Source organism: Gavia stellata, chromosome 3 (assembly GCF_030936135.1).
Source record: "Gavia stellata isolate bGavSte3 chromosome 3, bGavSte3.hap2, whole genome shotgun sequence".
NCBI classification, from domain to species: domain Eukaryota; kingdom Metazoa; phylum Chordata; class Aves; order Gaviiformes; family Gaviidae; genus Gavia; species Gavia stellata.
In genome coordinates this window covers 48,387,674-48,411,951 of record NC_082596.1, presented here as the reverse complement: position 1 = coordinate 48,411,951, position 24,278 = coordinate 48,387,674, and the positions used below count along the sequence as shown (strand labels likewise).

Below are 24,278 nucleotides of genomic sequence, written 5' to 3'. Positions count from 1 at the left end.
CCAAGTGGGGTCATGCCCCACACACTTCGACCACAGAAAATATGAGAACACATGGAGGCCACGTGGAGAGATGATGTGGAAAGCAAGGGAAGGAAGTGACCTAGCAATTCTTAGACCTTGTTTGTGGGAGCAAAAAACCCCAATAAATATCACCTGAAAATATCAGGATTAAGCTACTAGATCAGTTATATTAAATATACTCTGGTGATTTTTAGGACATGACTTATGTTTGGTAGGAAACTAGTTGAAGTTGCACATCTCACAAAGTCTCACCGTCTCCTTGCCCTCCATGTGCCCCTCCCCAAGCCTTCCCTAAAAAAATCCCCAAGCAAACTCTTCACCAGCTAAAAAAAACAAACCAACATAAATAACCCTGACTTACTGCTTCTGATTTGGGAGGCACTGGAGGTGGAGGTAGGGAAACATCTGAAGACTTCGTGGTTGCTCCGACAGTCACAGGCACAGGAAGAGATGCGGTACCACACTTTGAGCGGAAAGACCCTCTGTAGTTGTCACATTTGTTTTTCTCACTTAGCGAGCGAGAGAGAGGCTGGTCACCAGCCTTTCCAGACCCTTGGTCCAACCACAGCTCTTCGTAAGGAAGTTCTGTTTTTGTAGGCAGAAACATCGATTCTTCGCTAACTTCAGGAAAAAGGTAGTCGCTGCTACTGTCACCAGACTCCTGGTACTGAAGAGCATCGTGAGAGAACAGGGCCCACTCGTTACACAAGTCCCTGCAGCCATGGAGGTTCACTTCACTATTCCCATGCAAGTTGTTGCCATAGACGCAGACCGAAAGCCGGTGGAAGGACTGTGTAAGCTCGTCCCGCGCGTAGCTGAGGGAGTTCGGCACGTGGCTGTGCCCCGTGCATCGGCTCTTCTTCGGGCTTTTGCAGTCTTCGTTCCAGTCAGTTTTCACATCTCGCACGGCACGGGAATACTCATCTATGTCAAACTGTTCCTGGCATATATTAAACCAGTGCTGGATGAGGGATTCATGCCACAGCTCCCCCTTCACCAGACTGTCGGGTAGAGAAAATTTCGGAAGCGTCAAGTGCAAGGGAAAATGCATGGGAATAATTTTGTTGCCACGAAGCACGCAACAAACCACCACAGTCTTAGTTTGAATGTTGACAAACTTGTACCTGTGCCCTTCACGGATAAAATGCAGGTCATAAGGGTTTCTTGGTGTAGGACTCGGCACAGTCACGTTAACGGGCAGCCTGGTTTTTTCTACTATATTGCGAATCGTGTGCTCACCTTCTTGCATCTGCACCTCCAACGGGCTGCGGGTGCTAAACTTGCCCTTACACTGGAAAGGGAGACTGATGCTTTCGTTGGTCCTGTGGTTCATGCAGATGAGGCAGGGCATTTTGCCTCTGCCTAGCTTACTAATTGAATTAAGTTTCCCAATTTTTTTGAAGATGGTGTTGAGTCGTGACTTCTCCTTAGAAGATTTTGCATAAAGGATCTCTGCTTGCCCCATTAAAGTGAGCTCATCCCCAGTACTAAGGGTAATGTTGTAAACCTCAGTGTCTTCATTGCATTCACCTGAAGCCACCTGCAAAATAATAATAAAACATTTGGTTTTCCCCCCCTGAAGATAATACTTCAAATTGTATCAAATCTATCGAGACTGAACTTACAAGACTATACACTGGGCGAAACTAAGCTAACGTTATTTGAACAGCTGAGTAGTCAAGTGCAAGGTGTTTAACCTGAAGCTCGGCCAAGTAACCTTTTTTTATTGTCCTGCACATTTCTGCATCTTACGTGAGGGGAAACAGCCACCTGAAACTGCCAAAGAAGGCATGAGAACAAACATAACCAATTTTCAAAGAAAGGACAAATCCACATGCCCCAGCAATTCAAATAGCCACTTGTGTCATACAGCTGTGACAGAGCATGTCTGGATTCCCTTGAGTATCTTTTTTCCACCCCTTGTTTTTGCTGTTTGCTATAACTTATTTGCCAGGCTCTTGAAGGAAGCAAACTTCTTTCACCATCTTCAGCTCCCTGAGGAGCAGAAAAGGTGATCTCATCATTATGGATGAAGCATATCCCTTTGATATAATCTCTTCCAGGGCAGGGGGAATGACAGATGACATCTATTCCCTGAAAGAGAAGTTAAGAATATCAGTCCACCCCATATGCCTAACTCCCCCTCTGCCTTGCTCTCCTTCCTTCCTCATTTTTTGATCATAATTGCAATTAAGAGATTAAACAACATATGCACAGCCATGTGTGTGCTTTTCTAGTATGGAAATCGTACTGGAAAGAAAAAAAAAAGCAAAACAGATGTCCAAGGCTCATCTGTTCCAGAAGTTATTTCCTTAAGACTGGAATAACTCTTTATAGACAAGATTGCTCTGCTTCATATTTGAGTGGTTTAACATGAAAATCTCTTTTCAGGGACCTAACAGAACCCACCCAGCTCCTCCTCAGCAGCAGCAGGTACCTACTTATAAAGGAAGGTGCATCAGATAAACACTGCTGGCCTGTTATAGACCATTTTATTTGGAAATATGGAGCATACTAAAAAAATTGCAAATGAAAACATACACTACATTAGTATATCCCTTCCTCACCTCCGTAACCCCTAAAGACTTCATGGAGCTGTGTGAAGTTCAAATTCTGGGCTTCAAATTTAGGTATCATCACAGAATAGCCATTGCATGAAATCAAGGCTGTAATTCCAATCAGTTAATAACCGAGAAGTGCTGTGAATAACGCTTCCTCTTGTAAGACGTGATCTGCAATTCCCCCATATTTGTAAAGTTGTGATTATATTCTGCAAGCCTTTCAGAGCAATGGCACAGGCAGCTCAGCCGAGGTGTGCCGCCTTAGCACTTCTGTCTTGGGGCTTCCGGAGAGGAAGTCGTTCAAGCCCTGAATTATCTAAACAAACACTAATTGGTCTAATCCAGGAAACTACTAGGTTTTATTGTGCGTAATACTCATTCACAGTTCACACCACTGGCCAGACAACATTTTGAAACACCGCGACATGAAAGGAAAGCACTCAGGTTTTTTGCTGGTAACACTGGTGTGATGCTCGTTGCTGGTTTCTCCTCAAAACTGCCACAGAGCCAGTCACGTATCCCTGCCTTCCGTGGAGCTGATAAGGGCTAAGGACACACAGGGCTCTGTGCATGCATGACTCAATCTCCCCCTTCTCTTTTTGAAAGGGCATGTTCTGCAAGAATATCGGTTTCTAACATTGACAAGTCCCCACAAATGGCTTCTTTGGACAACGTGAGCTACGCTGTCAGAAATTTTAACTTGAGACGGTACGGTTACAGCTTTTTCTCGCTTCCTGCGGGACACCGGCTGGAGCAAGGGAGGTGTCACAACCTACGGCTGTGAGAGCTGCTGCTTGGCCAACTCGCAGTTCCCTGGTGATTCACAAACAAACAAGCCACTGTAGAAGGAAACGGTGGGTCAGATGTGAAACCACAGAGGTAACTAACTGGCCGAGCTTCACAACCAAGGTCTCACGAAGCAGCTGCTTATTAATGGCATCCATTTCAACCAGCCAAATAGCAAATGGATTTTTAGATTCGACAGACATGTTTAAAGACAAAATTATTCTCAATTTAAAAATTTGGACAATATTATTTCATTTTTTAAAAATAGAGTCACAGGATAATGATAGGCGAAATAAGTCTGAATTTTAGCGTGCTGGAACAAAAGAAAAATCACGCCATAGTTTTAGTTTGGCACTCTGAGAAAAAAAATTGTTCTGCACTCTTCCTTCTGAACAAAAATATACGGTGCCAGCTTCTGTCCAAAACTGTAAGAAAAAAATCGAATAGTGAAATTTAAAGTATAAGACTGCACAACTTTATCCCTATCCATTAAACCCTACTATGGTGACGTTAAGGCTGCTGGTACACCTCAGCAGGCTAAGTATATTTTAAAATTTAAATTCTGAAAGTCAAGAAAGGTAACTCCTCTCTTCTTGTGTTAGGTTAATTCATTCATTACCACATGGTAGTTAACATCTACAAAGCATACATGGTACGTAAATACGTGTGCCAGGGCATTAGGAAAAATACATATCTTTCATTCATACCATACATAACAATCACTCTAAAATAATCTAGAAGCGCATGCACAGATATCTCAAAGTTTTTGTTTCTCAGATTACATAGCTAAATGACCTTTACTTTGTCCCTGTAGCAATGACCTAAGAAAACAAAACTTACTGTCTGCTTCACTCAAACATTTCACTTTATCAGTGGCCACAAAACTTGTGAAAACATCAACAAATAGGGCCATGAACTTTAGCACCGGACATCAGGTGAGGCCTGTAGAATCCTCCAGGTTGGGCAGGATCCCCAGAGTCATCTAGTCCAAGCTGCTCCTCAAAGCAGGTGTAGGTACAACAGCAGGCTGCTCAGGGTCATGTCCAGTTCAACTTTTAGTTTCTCCGAAGATGGAGAATCCACATTTTCTCCGGGCAACCTCCTTCTGTGTTCAACCACCTTCATTAAAAATTATTTTTTCTTATATTAGAGCAGAATTCTTATGTTCCAACTCGTGCCTGTTGCCTCTTGTCCTCCCACTGGGCACCTTAAATGAGTCTGTTGGTCTTCTTTATACCCTCCCATTAGGTTCCCTCAGCCCTCTCAACGCTGGACAAACCCCATTCTCCCTGCCTCTCCTAATATGTAGTTTGCTACAGCCCCCTGACCATCTTGGTACACTGGACTCGCTCCCACATGTCGATGTCTTCCTTGTGTTAGTGTGCTATTGGAAAAAAGCCATTTCCAAAACTGAAAGCAATAGTCCAGCTGTAGCATCACAAGTGCCAAATGGTGGGGAATAATCACCAACCTCAACCAGTTGGCTACACTCTTGTTAGTTCAGGTTAATTCAGCCTGATATGCTGTTGGCTGCCTTTGCCACACCACCACTACTCTCTGCCAGGTACCCCTCAGACTTTTTCCGCAGAGCCACCTTCTAGCCCGTCAGCTTGTTGCAGGGCTTATGGCATCCCAGGTGATGGACTTTGTGCTTGCCTTTGGTGAACTTCACAGGACTCCCATCAGCCTGGGAATCAGTCGAGCACAGCAGCTCCTCAGAACAGATTTGATTCACACCAAATAGTATGCTTAAAGACAACATGATCTGTGAGAAAGTGCGTATCATAAATTATTCCTAAAAGGCAGAATGCGTAACACCACACCAGACTCGGCTCCCTCTACCCTCTAAGCTTCCAGCACTGACCTAACAGGATTTGCACCTCCAAGCACCCCTACGCTCCTTCACACTCCCACTGAGATCATGCCCTGTTGCACCCTCCACTTCCTGCTACGAAATCACTGGTGGGGTGTAGCAGTGCCCTATACTATTTCAGATGCTTGGACCTGCTAGTGGCACATCCCAGCCCATGCACGTGACATGGCATATCACTGGTATATGACAGAGAGAAGACAGCAGCGCACTATCTCAGAGCGACAGAGTTAAGGTAGCTCAGAACACCGACTGGTGCAGAAATAATGATATATTTTTATGGCAAACTGTTAGAATCTTCTCATAATTCTGGAAAACAGGTAATGCTACAGAAGGCAGAAAGCACCTGAGAAGCCTTCATTCAGCTGCATAACATACCCGGGAGGGCGGACTCCAGTCCCAGTGCGGCTCCACTCAGCCCCACACTTTCAGCTCACTTCCCTCCTCCTGCTTTGCCCACACTCGAGCAATGCTCTTGCCTCCTTTGGGACTTCTGCCAGGCTCAGTTTTGAACCTTCAGGTGTGAAGACCTTACAATTGGTAGGAAGCTGAGACCAGCTGAAGAAATGGGGGGAAGGAAGGTAGGACAATACATTTTCCTCAAACACCTCCATAGTGGGACTGTGCCCTCATGTTTTAATTTTTTGTCTGTGTCACCTCCTCACATCCTCTATTTAAACCAGGAATTCTTCACTGCACAATTCCAGTGCAACAACATGCAGCAGTAACCATCATACCTCCAGTTGCTGTCATTACCTGATAAACACAAAGTCTCCTCTAGTTATTAAACTACTAGCCTTGGGAGCATCCTGACATATCTCCTTCCCCAAACATGTTTATCTTCATGGTTGCTCTCTCTCTTTTGCACATTGTAATAACGATGCTTTATGCATTGTAACAATGACTCCTGCCGTTTTACTTCCCCCTCACCCTTCTTTTGCCCTTCCCAGCCAGTTTTCACTTTCTGTTAACAGGCGAGAATAATCAATGCTCGCAGCTCTGTGGAAGAGTCAGTGCTTGTCACACAATACTCCAAAGCCATCTAGAAATCACTAATAGATACTCAAATTGAACAACTCCTAATGCAGAGGACCCACAGAACCAGAACCTACTCCATGCTGTACTTACTGTCCACCTCCCTACTGCTGGATGTTGATCCATACTAACCCTTCACTGTTGATGACAGGATGCTGACCAGAAAGGTTACTGGCTTACGGACACCTTATCAAACACATTGCAAAACAGCAGTGGGTTAAGTCACTACAATGTTTTAAATTTTAAGACTCCTGCAATTCAATAACAATTCAGAAGCCAATTACATGTACTGCAGAAGACAGGCATCAGGAAAGTGATGAATGATTATTTAGGAAACGTTCTTTTGGGAAAGCTCAAGTATATTGTTTCTTTTGCTTAAGGAAAGGTTAACTCAGAAAAATAGATTTTGATAACACCTGAGTCAATATCCTGTCTTGGACTCCAACTGTTCTAATTTGTTATAATTTGAAGTAGAAGTCTTTAATCACTGGGACACATATGAACTCCTTATAAAAATGATTTGTGGCTTCATATCACTTATTATACCTGCTAGATCTTATTAAAGTAATGCAAGCATTGCATTCACAGTAAAAATTCACAGTTAGGATTTCTTTTGGCAGAGCTCTTTTTAACTGTGTCGTCTCTGATTCAAAGTTACTACAGACAGTTTTTACTATTAAAGCCAAGGGTCCGATCAGAGCACTTTAAAAAAAAAATTATTTTTTACAGGTCCCCAAAAATGAATAAAGTTTGTTTTAATATAAAACAAACAGTCTTCAGAAGAGCTATTAGCAGGAAAAATAAGAAACTTTTTCAAAGAAGTTGACTAAATTCAGTGAGATAGCATGCCATTTTTATTTTATAAATGTCTGTCTCCTAAGACAGAGAATCAGCAAGTAGAACTCTTCATGTTGGTATACACGTGTTTCCCTCTCAGCTAAGAGGGACTTTGCCCTGATTACTACATTAAAAGGTGGCTTGGGTGTTGTTTAAGGATGCCTCAAATAAATCAAAGTGTTCAAAAAATGACCCTAAATGTGACAGGTAATACCACAGAGCTGTAACATGAAGCTTCTCTTCACGTGGGATGTCAGGAAGACCAGCTCATGAAGCCACTGCAAGGCAATGGCGCTCACTCATAAGACTGGCATCAAGCCACAGGGTGATGAGGAGACTGAAACACTAATTCTCAAGGTGAAGTACTATTAATTGCCTGCAAATTTGGGGCCAAAACCTGCACACAGACCGATTTCAAGAAAGTCGCTATTGCAGCATTTAAAAATGCTGGCGTAGGTTACAGCGTTCTAAATATGTGCTTTTTGGAAACTCAGGGCAAGTTTATCAGAGCCAACACAACTGCAATCAGATCAGATCAATTTTGCTTCCCTGTGCTGCATTAACATTTGTCAAAAAAAAAAAAAGAGTGCACAGTTTTCACTACATACATTTATTTCTGACAAAATGCACGCTGTATGGGCCAACACAGTTAAACCACTGTGAAAAGAAGATTACATTAAAAAGATAATCAAATTGGGTATCAAAAGTTCACATCAGCCAAACAATGTCTCAGATAGGAAAGAAAAGAATCACTGCAGGGCTAGTTACCTAACCTACCTCTCCATCCTGGAAAGGCTCTGCAAACAACTTCACAACCTTTCCTGGGAGACCGAGTGATATCGTCAGGACAAAAATTATATCTGGGAAGGTTTGAAGGGTCCTACAACACGAAGTAGGCTGTTTTTTGGAGTGCAGGAATTCATGGCTTGTCCAACGTCCAATCTATCAGACAATATTGTTGCTTTTTAAGAGAACATTTTGTGAATTGCCCTCAGTATGATGTGGGTTTTTTGTTCCTGGTTTTGTTTTGTAAGTCTTAATGCAAAATAGCTTCCTGGGTATTTGTACAGACTGCCATCTGTATGGGACCAGAGCATCCGACTGCAGAAACCTACTGCTGTTGGTTCAGCAAAAGCTAGGGCCCTGGGATAGCTCATCTTTCTTAATATTTTTCTTCCTAGCATAGAGAATTAAAAAAATCCTCATCTTTGTAGTGTAATGCTGTTACGTATACAAAATTCTCTGCAATTATGCAGTGAATATTAATACAAAAAGGTTATCACCTATCCGGTCAGTGAAGAAAAGACAGAATGCCTCTAATTTTAAATTAGAAACATATTAAATACCTATTGACTGAAATTAGCTTATCCCCAGAACACTCTAAATTGCTGTGCCTGTAGATGCTGCTGGCCACTGGGTACCTGAGGCAGCCAACTGGATATACAAGCACAGTACTGATACATGTGTACCTCCAAAGAAGTTACCAGAAGTAGTTTTAGCCATTACAGAAGTTTGGTTTAATCTAAAATTTTTGTTTGCTATTCTGTGAAAAGTGACTCCACCTTCCACTCCCAGCTCTGCTTCATGGCATGTATTACAGCCCTCCTTCAAATATCCGGCAGATCCCAACGCCCCTGCCTCAGCACACTGCCCAGAAAGCCTGCCTAGCTGCAAAACTGTGGGGAAGGAAGGGAAGTTATTTCTCCCACTACCAACTAATACACAAAGTAAAAATAAAGTAACCCCTTTGGAAAAGATCCCATGGCTCATCACAGCAAGAAGGTGGTTCTCTAAATGACAGCGCTAGCTGTAAAATTGTGCTGGAGCAGCAAAGGATTTACGCAGAGGAGCAAAGTTCGCACCAAGTCGAACCATAACTGTGGCATATTGGCACATGCAGGCAGACCTCAATGAGCGCAGAAAAAAACATGCAGTAACTGCCTGGTGGCACCTTGTAACTCCACAGGCTCTTTCTTCAAAAATTATCCATGAAAGACTTGAGTGTTTGGAACAAGAAAGAATTCCCAGACTTCAGAGTTCCTCCTCATCTTAAATGCTTCATCAGGTATTTTAGGCAGTTTTTTTTTCTTTTTATATTGGATTAGCTACCTTCTGATACTCTCTTCTGAATTTAAATGGGCACACCGCATTGGACAGAAATCAACCATACTTAGTATTCCTCCCTTTGCTCTAATCAGTTTGACAAGATCTCCCCTATATTATAATTTTAGCGCACATTATTCTCTTGCATGTAAAGGGTTACTGAACACTTTAATAAATCCTGTTAAGTTCATTTATTTTTTGGAAGATGATAACCTTGGAATAGACTTCTATGAAATGGGAAAAACTGCCAAGAGAAATACTGCCAAGATAACTGTGTAACTAGGTTAAACCTGGATTATTATTACTGTTATTTACATTAAGGAGTATCACTATAATATCTTTTAAAGATTGATTGGATATCTAACAGCAAGCTATGCTTAATTCTGAGTTTGCTAAATATGATAAAGAGTTTTAAGAACACTCATATTAAACTCAAGACACTTAAACAAGCCCGCAGATGAATACTTTTCTCCCTATAAAATCAAAGCTGCACATTTTAGTGTGCCACTCTCTTGATTTGGTCATTCATCAACTGAGAAATAATGGCACAGCACTGGATAAGGTTAGCAATCCCCAAGGTAAGACTGGGTAGAAATGAAATTTTCTTCTTGCCTTGATTTGCCCAACTACATCCTAAACATACAAAAGTGTTCCAACTTTCTCATGTCGCCTTCATTCATGAAAGGCTCTGTTTTATGGGTTCAGGTTAATGGAGCGCAAAAATTAAAACAACCTACTCTCTTGAAAGGCATGAGTCTGTGTCGCTAAATGAATTAACTGATGAACTCTTGCACTTACAGCTGTCTTCAGCAATCTTGTTTCACACCTATAAAAATTGCGGACTAGCTGGTGTCCCCCAACTCTAGCAGTGCAAGAAAGAGAAAAAGCCATTAAAAGGTTGTTATAAAAAAACCTCACATCGCTACACATGGGACCAGGAAACTCTATGTTGGTTTTGCACCGGCAGTATCAACCAGTTTCCCCTGTAGGGTACATGGTGTGGATCTGCGCCATTGCATCCCAGCTCTAGAATGCTCTTCAACCAGTCTTAGGTGGTGTATCAACTGAAGCAAACCAGATGAGCCTGAAGACCACTCGGCTCTGTTGGCAGAGCTGACCTACCTTGTGTAGTCTCACACATATAGGTAGGACATACAGGTAGGACAAGGCAGAACAAGTTCTGTCTTCATTGTCTCATGCCACTGCACTGCTGTGCAGTCGGTGATAGCAAGCCCTCTTACACTCATGGGATTGCTGACCCTTTGATGAGCCCAAGAGGTGTGCACATGCAAACAAACACAGACACACATAGCGCAGAAGTGTGACTTTTGTTTTTTTTTGTTTTATTCACAATGCTATTTAGCTGCAGTAATTTTGAGACAAGCAACCCCATCGTTTCACCCTGCGTGCGCTCTGAGAATAAGGCTTTCTGGACAGGGAGTTGAGCAGCTGCTGCTTAGCAGAGAATAAAATTCAGACTGCTGGAGGGGGAGGGGAAAGGGGGCAACAAACAACGTTTGTTTAAAATCTGGCAGAAGCATCCTAATTAGACGAATTATTGGATGGATCATCAGGACTGCTCCCCAAAGTACCATAGGACAGGAGAGCCCTTAGAGGACATGTTGATTTAAGACTGCAAAAATGATCCCGAAGAGCACCATCACTGAATGCAGAACACTAAAGGCTCGTTTGTCTCAAAAATCACACTTCCCACACAGCGCCATTGCTCACTTGGTATATAAAGGTTGTAACAGTTAATCATTTAGACAGGGATAAATATTTATTCAGGGACTACCTTAACGTTGAATGTTATTTCCTCCATGACGTAAACTCGTTCAGGAAATGCTTTAGCCACCTCCTCCACACTGTTAAAATACTGCACTGGCTCCTTAATATCTCGGTCTTGTTCCAGCAGCTTAAACTGCCCTGAAAACAGATGATAAACAGAAGAGTTGTAAGATATTTATATTGGATAACTGTCACTGTGGCAACTGCTGGCTCAACTTCTTCACCATTTTGCTCGGTCAGTTTTTCCGGTTATTAGCAGCCAAACAAGAAGACGAAAGATTGCAGAGAGTCCCTGAACCTGCCGTGAAAGACACCCAGTTTCACCAGGTCAGAACGACAAGAACGTGTGGGAGCCAAAGTTAAATTAAAAAAGATCCTTTTATCACGTGCTCTCTAGAAATAGTAAATAACTATGGGGGCATTTGTGTTTGTGTACTTAATTTGGTGTAATGGTATCTGTAGGGATAGCATTTTTTGGCACTTAGTATTAAAAGCTTTACAGAAATAAAACACACCCATTACTAGAAAACTCTAAAACAATAAAGATAGGTTTTGGGTTTGTTTTTAGCATCATCAAACAGCTATTAAAAAATGTTAGGCTAAAACCCTTTTCCCCCTAGGCTTCCCTAAGAGTGGAACAGCACCTAACTTTCCTTAATCATAAACTAAGCCCTTTGAGAACTTTAGCTAACATAAGAAATTAAACCATACACATTTAAAACCCTTTTGAAGGTGGTCGCTTTCAGAAGAGCATTAGAAAGAAGTGTTTCTTGCTGACTTTACCTCCCCCCAGCATGAAAACCTTGGCTATTTTCTAAGCCAGGCACATGAATCATCTCTGTGCACTACGAACACAAAGTTTAAAAGCTTTCTTTTATATATACAATGATAATGAAAGCTTAGACAGAACCATTTGCTGCTTATATAACTTAAAATTAGTGGACCTATCTTCCCAAATTTAGAAACATTAACTACTACTAAGTTAAAGGCTGGTCTTAGCAAAAGAATAGCACAGCAAGCCTCGATGTAGGAAACAATTCCAGAAAACAAGAAAAAGGCTGAGTAAAATCAATGGTTAGTGCATCTCCTGTAAATCATATTTTAAAATTAGCAATGCATGCAGCCACTGCATTATTGTTTCCAAACAGTGCTCAACTTCATTAAAATACATCCAATACATCAGGATGTCAGCCACCTACAGAAATATTTTCTCACTCCTTCAGCATTTTTGTGCACAACACCCTGCTGCCCCTATACACCCCACCAGACTTGAGACTTCTGTGACATGTTTGGAGAATTCACCCACACTAAACTGTTTCAGACCACCTAGCAGCAGAGGAGGGAACAAATGCAAGCTCAGCAAGTCCTGACGCCCCATGAGAAAGACCTGCTCCACCACCCTGCCAGGTGTGTGCACACACGTGTACACACACGCGCGCACCAAGAGAGGTGCGAGACCACGAGGCTCAGCTCCTCCACCCAACCCCAGCAGCCCGCTGCCAGAGGCACACTCTTTTAATCAGTATGCTCGAGTACCGTGGTTGTAAGCCTAAATATCAACTTACAAGACAGAAGACTTCCTTTTATTGCCTTCCATATGTTTTGTCTTTCTAAAGTGACCACAGTAACTTTGAAGTATTATCAGCAGGGTAACTAAAGATGCTGGTACTTCCCACCACGAGACTGCATTTTGCAACTGTTTAATAAACTTCACCACACTTCAAAAATCAGTTGCCTTGGAGCTTTCCTAAATCTGTGTCTGCTTCAGGACACACTATTATTTGAAGTTCAGCCAAGACAATTTAAGTGCTTCAAAGACCAACACTGGGGTAGAAGCAGCAGGACCTTTGGTCTGACCTGCTGAAGCCATTCCTGTAGTATATTACAGCAATGCAGTTGACTACAGGAATGGTTTCTCCAGGTCAGACCAAAGGTCTGCCTCGTGCAGGATTCTGCCTTAGACAGGAGTCAACGACAGCTGTGTAAGGAGGACTTTAAGCACAACTAGCAATACCCCTCAGAGTCTCCTTCACACCTCTAGGAAGAACTCATGGCTCAAGGATGCCCAGAGCAGGGAAGAGTTATCTTTGGGCTTAGTAGCTCCAGAGGTTTTCTTCCCTGTAAATTTGTTTAATTGCTTACTGAAGGTATCTAAAACTTTCATTGTAGACATACCCTCTATCTTGAAAAATTCTGGCAACCTCTTCTTCCACAGGCTCTACACTGCCTTCAGGATTAAAAGTAGAAATTTTAGAATTTAAATCTGGCAGACACTACGGGCAGCTATAGGAAACCTGACAGTGGACAAGCATTTGGAAAAACACTTCACGCATTCAATAGAAATAGAAATGTGCCAGTGTCCTGAAGCTGAATTCCTCAACCTGTGTGGTCTGAATCCCTTTTGGTGCAAAGCAATAGAGGGGCCAGGCAGCTGGCACCTCTGGGCTCAGGGAATCGGGACAATAACCAGGAAGGTGCTGAGTTAGCTGAAGCTGGAAAGCGTGCTGTGACTGAAGCCCGAGGCGCAGACAGGGAGAGATGAAGAGAGGAGAAATGTGCTTTTTAATCGCCAGTCCACCATATAGAACATTTAAGTCCTGGATTTCCCTGTCAGTCACATCCTAACCAAAAGGAAGATGCATTCCCTAGCTCTGCAGGTCCTTCCCCCTGCAGGCACCCCACTTTTCTGCAAAGGAAATTCAGGTGTGCGGGGGAACTGATTGAAGTCAGACCTCCTCCTACGTGGAGTCAGGACGTGCCAGGACATCATGCAGCAGCAGGGACTATGAGTTGCACCAGGGAGCACCGGATAGCACACAAAATCTACTACTCTCAAGCGCAGAGCCAATGACCATATTTCACAGAGAGTCACTAAGAGCAAGATGTTCTTAAATTTTACAGAAGACATCGCACAGTGTTGGTTCTCCATGGGCTGACCTGAGGCTGTTGCTCTCTGCTGCTTACTTCTCAATTGCTCCTCAGGGAGCATTGCTGTCCTCTTCGACTACTGACACAGCCACCTGGATGCAACCCTAATTGATTGCCCAATGTGGGGTCCAAGGGTCTGATTTGCAGAATTCCCAGCTGTGGTTACTATTCAAGGCAAGCTGTGATTACAATTTATAGTGGTGTTTCATACTTTAAGCTCCCTGAAGAAAAAAACCCAAAACCACAGCAAGTTTGAGTCACCTCAAACAGATAGAAATCCAAAATCCAGTGGGGTTACTTCTGATTTAACACTCGCCCCTTACGTACAGAACAGAGTTTAATATCATACTGCATGGAAGCTACATAGTTTTTTGAAGCTGTGAGATATTGCAGTGATGAAATCTTGCTAGTTCAGAAAGAAATTGAGAACTCTCACTTCAGAGTGGGAGATGAGTTGGGCACAGTAACAAGGCATGAATTCACATGAACAAGGAAGGAAAACAACATATTGAATACATTATATGAACAATATTCATGAAGCGCTTTGAATGAGATAGTGGTCTTTAATTCTAGTTTCTCTAGTTACTCTGTTTGGAAGCATAATAATATTATTGTGACTATCAGGTATTTAACAATAGATAGTCCGGTGGCAAGAAAGGGCCAGTTACCCATCACAATCCAAATTTCCACAAAAAAATCCCAAATTCCTCAGCGCAGAACAAATGCTTTAGACTCTGTACAACTGGGAGCAGGGTCTGCTGTCTATTGTAGACTTACACATGTTTCTGAAAAAAAGAAAAATCAGCTGGAGCTTTGCTTTGGTACAAAGAGATGCTCAGAACCATCTCCGTCGCTGTCTGTGCCATGCTCCCCTTCCTTCAGCTGAGCTGTGCAAACACAAAGCCGTCTGTGCCTCCACTGCTAATAAGCAGCAGTTCACAAGGAGGTTGACAACAGAGGAGTACACACAGATCCCAAAGCATATAACAGAAGAGCAGCATTAATCTCGCCCTGTTACGAAATCAAGAAGTATGCTGTGCATGGAAGCTGTCGGGGCTGGATGTTAAAATGCCTCTTCTTTGGAAAAGATGGTTTGTAACTCAAGATTTTCTATAGATAGTTTTTTGAAATTTATTTCCTCATTGAAAAAGGCAGAGTTTTTTATTGGAAGGAGAGAAAGAAGGGCTGAAGCGGGGCCTGCAACACACATTTGAGCCAGATGTCAAGTAACTAACTAATAGGGAGGAAGGAGACAATTTCTTATTATGTTTCTCCCTGGTCTCTACTCAAGCTGCCATAAAAAAGACAGCATGGCTGAAATACAAGTTAAACGGACATAAGTCTGGCTTGACTGCAAGTTAAAATGGAATCATATTACACTTCGCAAGAGGCAAGATTTCTTTGGGAGACTTTATAGAACTTGCAGCAAGCTTAAACAAATCACAACACAATTTAACTGTTAGGAATTTAACTAAAAAATGAAAGAAAATCTAAAGCTAAATCTATACTTTTACAGAAGTATATCCCCATCTCTCTCTTACTAGCACAAAAAGAGTAATGAAATGTTTCTCTAGTAAATCAGCACAGGTTCAGAAAGAGCAAAGACTTATAATACCTACACGGTCCACCGAGCAGGTGTGGTTACTCCTTTGCAGCCAAATGCAAGGGAGTAATGAATGACTACTGCAAGCTTTACATCTCTTTATCTTTCAGTCTGGCCTCTGGCATGCACAGTATTGGAACAGTTTCATTCTAGTATATATTATCTCTGCAGATTATGAATTCTTATTTCCCTGTGAAGGTACTTACAGCAAAGACAGTAAATCCACTACTGCTGGAAATGAGTCTGGAAAGATAAAAAGGCAGGGAAAGTCCATCTTCCTTCTTGCCAGAAGCTGGCCCTGCAACATCTGTGAGCAGGGGCATTAACCAGCCCTTTCCGTCCCAGTCTTTGGGTTGCTTCTGCCGTTTCCGCTGCTTCAGCTCTTGCAGGCTTACATAAGTTCATAACTCCAACCCACCTCATACAGGTTATTTCTGTAATAGAAGATCCCCTGGTTTTTGCAGCAACTTACCCCTCACTTCCAAATAGTCCAGCCATTTCCAAGAGTTCAGAATGTTTCCAAGACAAAACCACTCATTTTTTACTGTGTCTATACTGTGTCTTGATGAAGGGAGTCCTTAGCAAGGGTTCACAGACTGAACAGTCAAGTTTTCATGGATATAAGAAGATGAGAGCATGTATATGCTCATATACCAAAAAGAAAATCCGAAAAAAGGAATGCTGTAAAAAAAAAAAAAAAAAGAAAAAAGAAAAAAAAAGAAAGGTAGCTGCATGTCATCAGTAGGAAACATGGAAGGTCACTGAAACATCTGCTCAGTTGCGTTAGCTGTTAAATGTTTCTCCAAGGAGGCAGGAGTTGTATTGTCTTTCAGCAGCTTTGATTATTTAGTAAGTCTCACATCTCTCTATGTGAGACTGCATGCAAAGCCCAGCGCTTCTCAAGAATGCGCAGATGGCACAGCAGGGTAGCAAAAGTACTGCAGAGGTTTATGTTTCATATTATTTGTGGACTGCTGCTTGCATTTCAGTATTTCAAAGAACAGCAGAGCTGACTCAAAAAGAAAAGGCTCTCTACCTGCCAGAATACCACCATTTTGGAAAAAGACTACCTTTGTCTACATTTTTCAGCATTCCTGTGCATCAAGCTGATAGGAAATAACTTTGTTTTCCTCCCCAAGAAGATGATCTTTGATAAAACTGAATGCAGTTGAGGAGCATAAGCCTAAAGCATATATAAGACATAATAAAGAAGGGCACAAAGAGGTGGCTTGCTAGATATCAGGGAGAATGCAGTTACATGCATTGGAAAGTACACTTCAGCATGCCTGGTTCTTAGATGGACCTGTATAGTCTTCAGCTGACAGTGTACACAACTGCCCACAACGCCTGATGAAGAATTAAATTTGTCTCAGTGGGGCATGACGGAAGGATGTCTCAATTTATGTCCTTATTTGTCACCCCATCAACTAGATCATATGGTAGAGCTATTTTGTCCCTACCTAATCCTTAAACAAGGCAGCCAGTCAAGAGTGAGCATAGCAAACCAGACTGTAAAATGATAGATTAAGACATAATCCTAACACTTCTGCCACTCCAGCCTACATGTCATTTTTTTTTAGATCAGTTTTTTGTTTAATTTGACATTTGCCAAAATGTCTCTGCATAGAACCTACATGTGGCGTTTTGTTGTTGCAAGAAGTGTTGTCATGGCAGTAGCTGTAGGTATCTAGACCTGAAAAAAGGGAGAACAAAAACGAACCATCACAGTCTCTGATACAGCTATTACGTGACTAACCGGAACCAAGGTGTAAAGTTAATATTGCAGCTCTTTTGGGGACCTATTGCTAAGTAAATGTGAAAAGGTTTGGCAGACATGCAGAAGTAACAAGGAGTGGGAAATAAATGCCTTGCTTCGCTTTTGTCATCTTCCAGCGTGTTGAAACTTAGCATTTGTTCACAGCTCTGCAGAGGACAGAAGAGTGCCTGCGTGCTCAGGTCCTCTGGAGCGGCAGAGCTGCCAGGTCCCCACTGTAGAGGGGACAGTGCAGGGGGGAAAAGATTCATCACAGAGAGAAACCGCAAGGATAAACAGAATACAGAACGCTGTTTTCAACAACGGGAGCAGACAGTACTCTGCAAATGACCAAGCGCAGACAGGCCCACAGCCCTACTGCCCACAGAAAGGATAGGAAAGCTAATCACCTGCGCCGTCAACTCTGGGCTCCCCGCTGAAGGAGCGATTGACTTCACCTCAGGTTGGGACCTGGCAGCAAACTAACATGGATGCAATGCTATGGTAAGTTCATCCCCTCAGTCAAAGAAAGAGCAAGACAACTCAAAGGTACAGGTTCACCCTTACCTGCTATGCTGATAACTTCTGTGAGCTACATTAAAAAAAAAAAAAAAGAAAAAAAAAAGGCATGGGCGGCAGAGAGGGAAATTTTTCCTGAGTTATTCATAAGAATTTATTCGTTTATTTTCATATTGTAGCCTGCTGAAAGCATACAGAAAACTATGACAGGGTGGAGAATACAGCAGGAAAATACCGAACAAGAGTCTTAGGTACACAGCTTCCAAAGAATAATGAGCGGTCCACAAACTACAAAAACTAGAATTGATTCTTACATTATAATCACCATGAAATAGTTATTACACAGACTTTGAAATACTGCTTCTGTTTTTTAAGAGCTGCCTGTCAGTACTTTTTCCTTGAGGGGAGGGAGAGGGGGGAAGAAGAGGACCTCCCGTGTCCCCATCTGTACCCAATCTTCTGGAAATTTTGGGAATGTATTGAAAAACAGATGAAACATGAACTAGAGACATATCTAAGTAAACATAATACAATTAGAATTCATCGAGTGTACTGGAACTAAACTTATGGCACTGCAAAGCAGAGGGCAAGGCACAATGGCATATTCAGTCAGTAGAGATTGTGCAACATTTCATGGGGAAGGAGCCCTTCAGAATGAATAGTTTTACTTCTCGGAAGTATTATGAAGATTTTGAAGCATTAAATGCCTTTATTCCTCTCTGTGTTATGTCTGTGGTACAAATACCCATTCAACCAAGAGAGAATGAGTCAGGCATCACAGCCTGGTGGGACATGTTGAAGCAAAGCATGAGCACACTGACACATCACCTATGCGTATGCATACACACCGTTGGAGAGATCAAATAAAGGAATCCAACCACGTTTCCCACACAGCAACGTAATGCTTGCTAATCAAACCCTCTAATCCTGTGCTGGCAAAGCGAAGGGGATGGTACAGCCTAGCATTCTCTTTTCTCTTATCTTACTTTTATAACTCTTAAGTAGCATAACAAAAAAAATGTTGATTCTGTTGGCAGCATAACAAAGAAAAATCAGTTCAAATGGTGACTGACGATAGCTTAAAGCAGATTTAACTCACAGATATTGCATGAGAGGGAATTTTAGGTTACAGATGATGTTAAAAGGCAGACAGGGAAAACAAGCCTAACCTCTAACCTTTGTTTCATAAGTTATTATCATCACAAATATAAGATTACCACAATGAAATGTTCCATTTTACAGGGTCACATGTTTGAGTGTCTGGACTGTAAGTTAACTAGGGTTAACTTACTCACTGGGATATCATCGATGTAACTTGTAATTCACATCATTTATTCTTTCCCCATGTGCTGCCAACAGACACCAAGAATATTCCAGAGGTTGCATGTTAGTTCACATGCTCAAGTGACCATGCAGAGGACTCTGATGACTACTGCACCACATGACTTTCTTAATTACTACTAACAAAAGCTGTTGCTAGTTTCCTGTTGAACAGTAAGAGTATAAAGACATGCACATGAAGATGGCATGCTCTCCTGGTGAATAACAGAGCTTATCCAGATCGCAGTACAAAAAGGCATCAAGAGAAAGAGAAAAGTTACAGAAAGCCCAACTAAATCAACCCAGGGCTTGCATGAAACAGTGCTGAGATGAGTATGACTATGCTTAACAGCAGCTGCCCAATGACAAATGCTTTTCTTATGTGACTACTAGCACTGTTCCCTTGGTACCAGAGTGGAGGCACACTTAGACCTCAGTTACGAAAATGGTAAAAGTCACTAAAAGCTTACGGCTCTGGTCTGCTACAGGGGCATCCAGAATCCTTATGAGAACGTCTGCTGGAATTGCCTGCCACCAGAGAGGAAGATCTGATGAGAAGGTAAAGCCAATTTATCCCTTACTTAACAGAAACCTCTACCAAAACCTGCTGTCCTCTATATGAACAGCTGGAAAAGAAAATGACATGGAACCAAAGGTGAAAATGTACATGGTTACAGTTCTTACTGCACTTTGAATCACTTGTCTTACTAAGCACATATGTTGCTTTCATTTATACATTAACACTGATTCAGGGCTAAAAATCTGTCCTAAGGAGTGGAGACCTAGTTTAGATATGTCAATGCAAGTTGAAGATCAAACCTTGCACTGGATAGCAGACAAGTCCCTTAACAGCATCTTACATTGTTCTGCCTAAGCAGATTTTGCCATTTTAGAGAAAGACATTACCTACATTTAAAATTAAGAGGCAGCACACGCTTAATCTGCCTTTGGACCCATTCTTAACTAGGTGATCTCCTCCCAAATCATCAGTATATGCTCATCTCAAGACATTCATCAAAAGAACAGGGGTGTCTACAGTAGATTAACATTTAATTAGAGCACAGAAGAAAGTTAAGATGAGAATAACAGAATAAACTCCTAGTTAACATTTGAAATTAATATTACTACTTTCGAGAAGGTTCAAACAGACCACATTAGAATACCTGTTAAAGGTTAGCCAAGCATGCTGGGATTTTATATCACAGCTGCATCAAAAATTTCTACTTTTACACCTTAGATTTCCCCAACTCATTAACAGTGATTTCAGTACAAATTATGAATGTGTGAGAACATCACATTTCCTCTTTAATGCAGAAGGAACAAAATCCCATTTTTTATTAAAACAAAATTTTTGATCACTACTGTGAGGAAAACACAGTAACACAGGTTTGTTCTGTTTGGGCTGATGCCCTCACCAGCAACAGTGCAGTTGTAGTTCTTAATCTGCGTGACTCCAGGTACCGAATGAGTACAGAAACCCAACTCCATCCTTCCCCGCTTCAGAGGACTCCTCCTCACGGGAAATCCACACAGAAAGAAACCTTTCTTCCCTTTCATTCTCCCCGTTTTGGTTACTAAAGAGTGAACTTTAGTTTTTTGTGCAACTGAAGTGCGAATGAAAGAAACTGGAGTATTTTCTAAGGGCATCACTATTTCAGGACCTGGGATCAGTGCAGCTGTAGTTGAACAGAATTCTTCTACTTTCAGTGTCTAAATTTGTTCAAAAAGTTAAAGAGGAATTTGGCAGTGATGTAAAGTTAAAGTATTTTAAACACAGACTGTACTTACAGGGAGCAGTTTAATTTATCTTCTCATTACCAGTGGACACAAGTAAATGATGATATTTATTTGAGGTTAAGATAAAAACCAGACAGCATTCAAAAAAGAAATCCCATCCACCAGTGGCAACAGAGAAATCTTACACTGACAGATGAAAGAGGCTTCATTCTCAGAGGAACAATTGAGTTTGGAAAGAGGGTTAATCATTTTAGGGGACAAAAATTTCATTGCACTGAAGAAAGCAAACTTTTGCAATTTAGAAACTACCAGGTCCCAAGCTCTGTGTCAGGCCATCTCTGAATTGAATTACTTCACTTTGTTGGTTAAAAAAACGGAGAGAGTTGCGATTACAGGGAGGAAGTTAAGAGGTCCAGAAGCACATTTTTGGTCATAACATGGATTGCAGAGACTCTAACCACAAGTGACTTGTGGATTTACACCAGACACAACTTTTTGGGTTTGGTAGCCATGCCTTAAAAAATAAACTTGACAGAATGAAAGTGGCTTTTCCAAACAACTTCATACACATTCTACTATTTCTTGGCAAGTCGAAGCTTTTCCTAACATAACAGCAGCAACTGGCTGAGCTTAATCGTTAACTTCGCCTTACTGAGTAACAGCTTTTATTTATTTATTTTGCAAAAGCTTTGAAGTCAACACTCACCAAAACTCAAGCTCTTAGTGTTTCTGCCACAGTGCAAAGAAACTTTCTTCAAACGCAAACCCACCACCCTTTATGCTTTCTGCTCTTTTGCTGGCAGATCTTTGTCCTCCTGCTACTCCCACATGAGCATCTCCATTTCTATGACCTGACTTTAGCGTCATTCATTGCTTTCTTGCTCGCTGAGCAGCCTTTTGTGCCTTTCAGGTTCTGACCCCATCCCGTGCTCAGTGGGCCACGGCATGAGTGTAGGACGGTGTGTAGTAAAATATTCCACCCGAGAAGGACAGTCATGTCAACAGTACTGCCTCTGGCAGGCACTTGCAATGCAATAAACAAAGCTAAAGAAAAAGTGCATTCACGGAGCAGAAATCTTGAAAATGTACATAGATCAATTCTGTATAAAAAGTGCTTTTGTTTCCTCTTCAGGAACAGGTTTTTTAATTAACTGAATGGGAGGAGTTGTAAAAACCAGGAACAATGACTGAGTCAGCAGCTCAGTCAGTTCTTAGTAGCTTACAGGGCTTTACATGAGGCAGAATAAACGTATTTCATTCAGAGTTAGACATTTTTATCAATGCGTAGAGAGACTTCAGAGCTTGGACTTGGTAGCCTGAAAGACCGTCTGTGCATTATAGAGCTGCTTATTGTTTCAAAGCTCTATCTCATTTACTTGCTGAATATACTTGTGGTTTACAATCTCCCAGCAGAGTCTCTGTATTTTTTTCCTCCTCCTCCTCCCCTCTCTCTCTCCAACTTAAATCTACTAAAGTATTGCACTCAAATTACTGGAGAACTTGTTGCTCAAATAATTCCCAACACTTGGGTACCAGCAATGGAAAGGAGGGGTTGGTGTCCTTCTGTGTTATTAAAAAGACAAGTTTCTTAGGAAAGGTACTATCACTTTGTATTGTCAATGCCCATCGCAGACTGCAGCTTAGCTTGCGTATTTACAAAGTATTTCAGTTAGGAAAGAATTCAATTTATTATAGCTCTCACCACCAGCAATCATGAGCAAGTTCTGACAAATAAGTTCACTTTACTTGTGGAACAAATTAGACAACATTTAAAACTGAATGAAGCCAATTTCCAAAGAAAATCCTTGATTACACAATAGATTTGGTTTATTCAGCTAAAGTCTCCTGTCAAGAAGAGTATCAGTGTTAAGTACATTTATGCTACAGCTAAAACTATATTAAAGAGAATTAAAACAAGTGTAAAGACAAAATAATACACAATCTGAAAATCACCTTAATGAAATACATGTAGTAGCTTGTACTCCAAAAATTCTGTCATCCGTAGCACTGGAATATCGATCAAGCATACAAAGTAACTTGCAGCAAGCAAACATTTCTAATTTTTTTGGTTTAGGATCAGCACCCACGTTTATATCATCGCCTCAGTTGAGAAGCAGAAGGTGTTTTGATACCCGTATTCTGCATGAGGTAAGCCATCTCTTTCACTCACTCTGTATGAATGCAGTAAGAGTTTTTGTCAGAATCATTTGTCTGGTTTCCAGTACAAGAGGCCATTGATTCAGCGTTGTGCAATTTATCTACGAAGCAGACAAAGCTCTCGATAACAGCTCAAGATGAATGAAGGCAGCTTTTAAGAATGAGCATTTTGGCATATGTTCACAACATGTGCTAAAGTGTCACCAAAAAAATGGAAAAAAAAAAAAAGGAAAAGAGGAGATGAGCAGAAAAGGTGGGTGAATAGAGATGGTGGGTAAGAACACACTGCTTCAGCACTGCCACTTCATCTAATTTTCATTGCTACTCTAAAAGGCAACAAAGACAATAAATCTAAAATTCAGATCTAAGCAAGATACGCATCTGCCTAGTTCTCTTGAACTCATTCAGTCACACAGATTTTGTTTCATTACCTTAATTAAGGTGGGTACCATCTAAACCCCTCTCTGGCAGTTCAAATGATCATAGCTGAATCCAAAAGGTATAAAGAAACAGAATGTCCAGCCAGTTTTTCCCTCTTGTAAGATGTCTGCCAGCTTGCTGAGAGCCAAACAAAACCAGCTAGTGGGGGCAGCCTAGCCTGAAACAGCTCGACAGAAAATAAATGCTACAGACTACACATGGGGTCGTTTAATTTCAAAAGTGGTTTTAGAAGACCACTTAAGGGATTTTATTTTCTCCATGTAAATGATAATTCATGATTTACAGAGTTGTACTATGCCTTGCTGAAGCCTTCTGAAATGCTATTGAATATTTTATCCTATATGCGTTTCTAGTGAAACCTTCTCGCTAATAATGGTTTGGACCATCTCCGGTTGAAAGCCATTTTTTGCACCAATTCCATTTTGTAGCCTTTCACAGAAGGGGCTGTGAAGTGGTAATTATCAGAGTGGCTGGCCGCCTATTTGTCTTTGAATGCACATGAACTTCCCCAGCTGCTAGATTATCATGAGATATGTTATTACATAATGATTTCTAAGTACACGAGCTAACATTAGCAGCAGCAAATGCTCCAGAGAAATTCTGTGCTTTAAATTTCTGCGAAAGAACTTTAGTTTTAAAACAAGGTGATCTTAAATCTACCTCTGGGATGAAGAGAAATACTATTAATATTTTTGGTTCAAAAAACCAGTTATTGCTTGAATAATGATACCAAATCAATATTGGGCAGTTTGTGTTAGCACACAGATTTAAGGTTGTGAAGATGCCATGGATTGAAGAAAAAGGTATTAGGTTTTCAGA

The 24,278-nt window shown here is 41.4% G+C and overlaps 1 protein-coding gene across 2 annotated transcripts in view; it reads right to left on the bottom strand.

Annotated features, from left to right (window-relative positions):
- The window catches only part of GAREM1 (GRB2 associated regulator of MAPK1 subtype 1), a 100,118-nt gene that overhangs the window by 9,270 nt on the left and 66,570 nt on the right, over positions 1-24,278 (bottom strand). For both annotated transcript variants that reach the window (XM_059815357.1, XM_059815358.1), the window contains exons 3-4: positions 11,009-11,139; positions 383-1,561 (exon numbers count right to left, since the gene is read on the bottom strand). In XM_059815357.1, the coding sequence (XP_059671340.1) occupies positions 383-1,561; positions 11,009-11,139 (1,310 nt within the window). The remainder of the gene's footprint in view (positions 1-382; positions 1,562-11,008; positions 11,140-24,278) is intronic.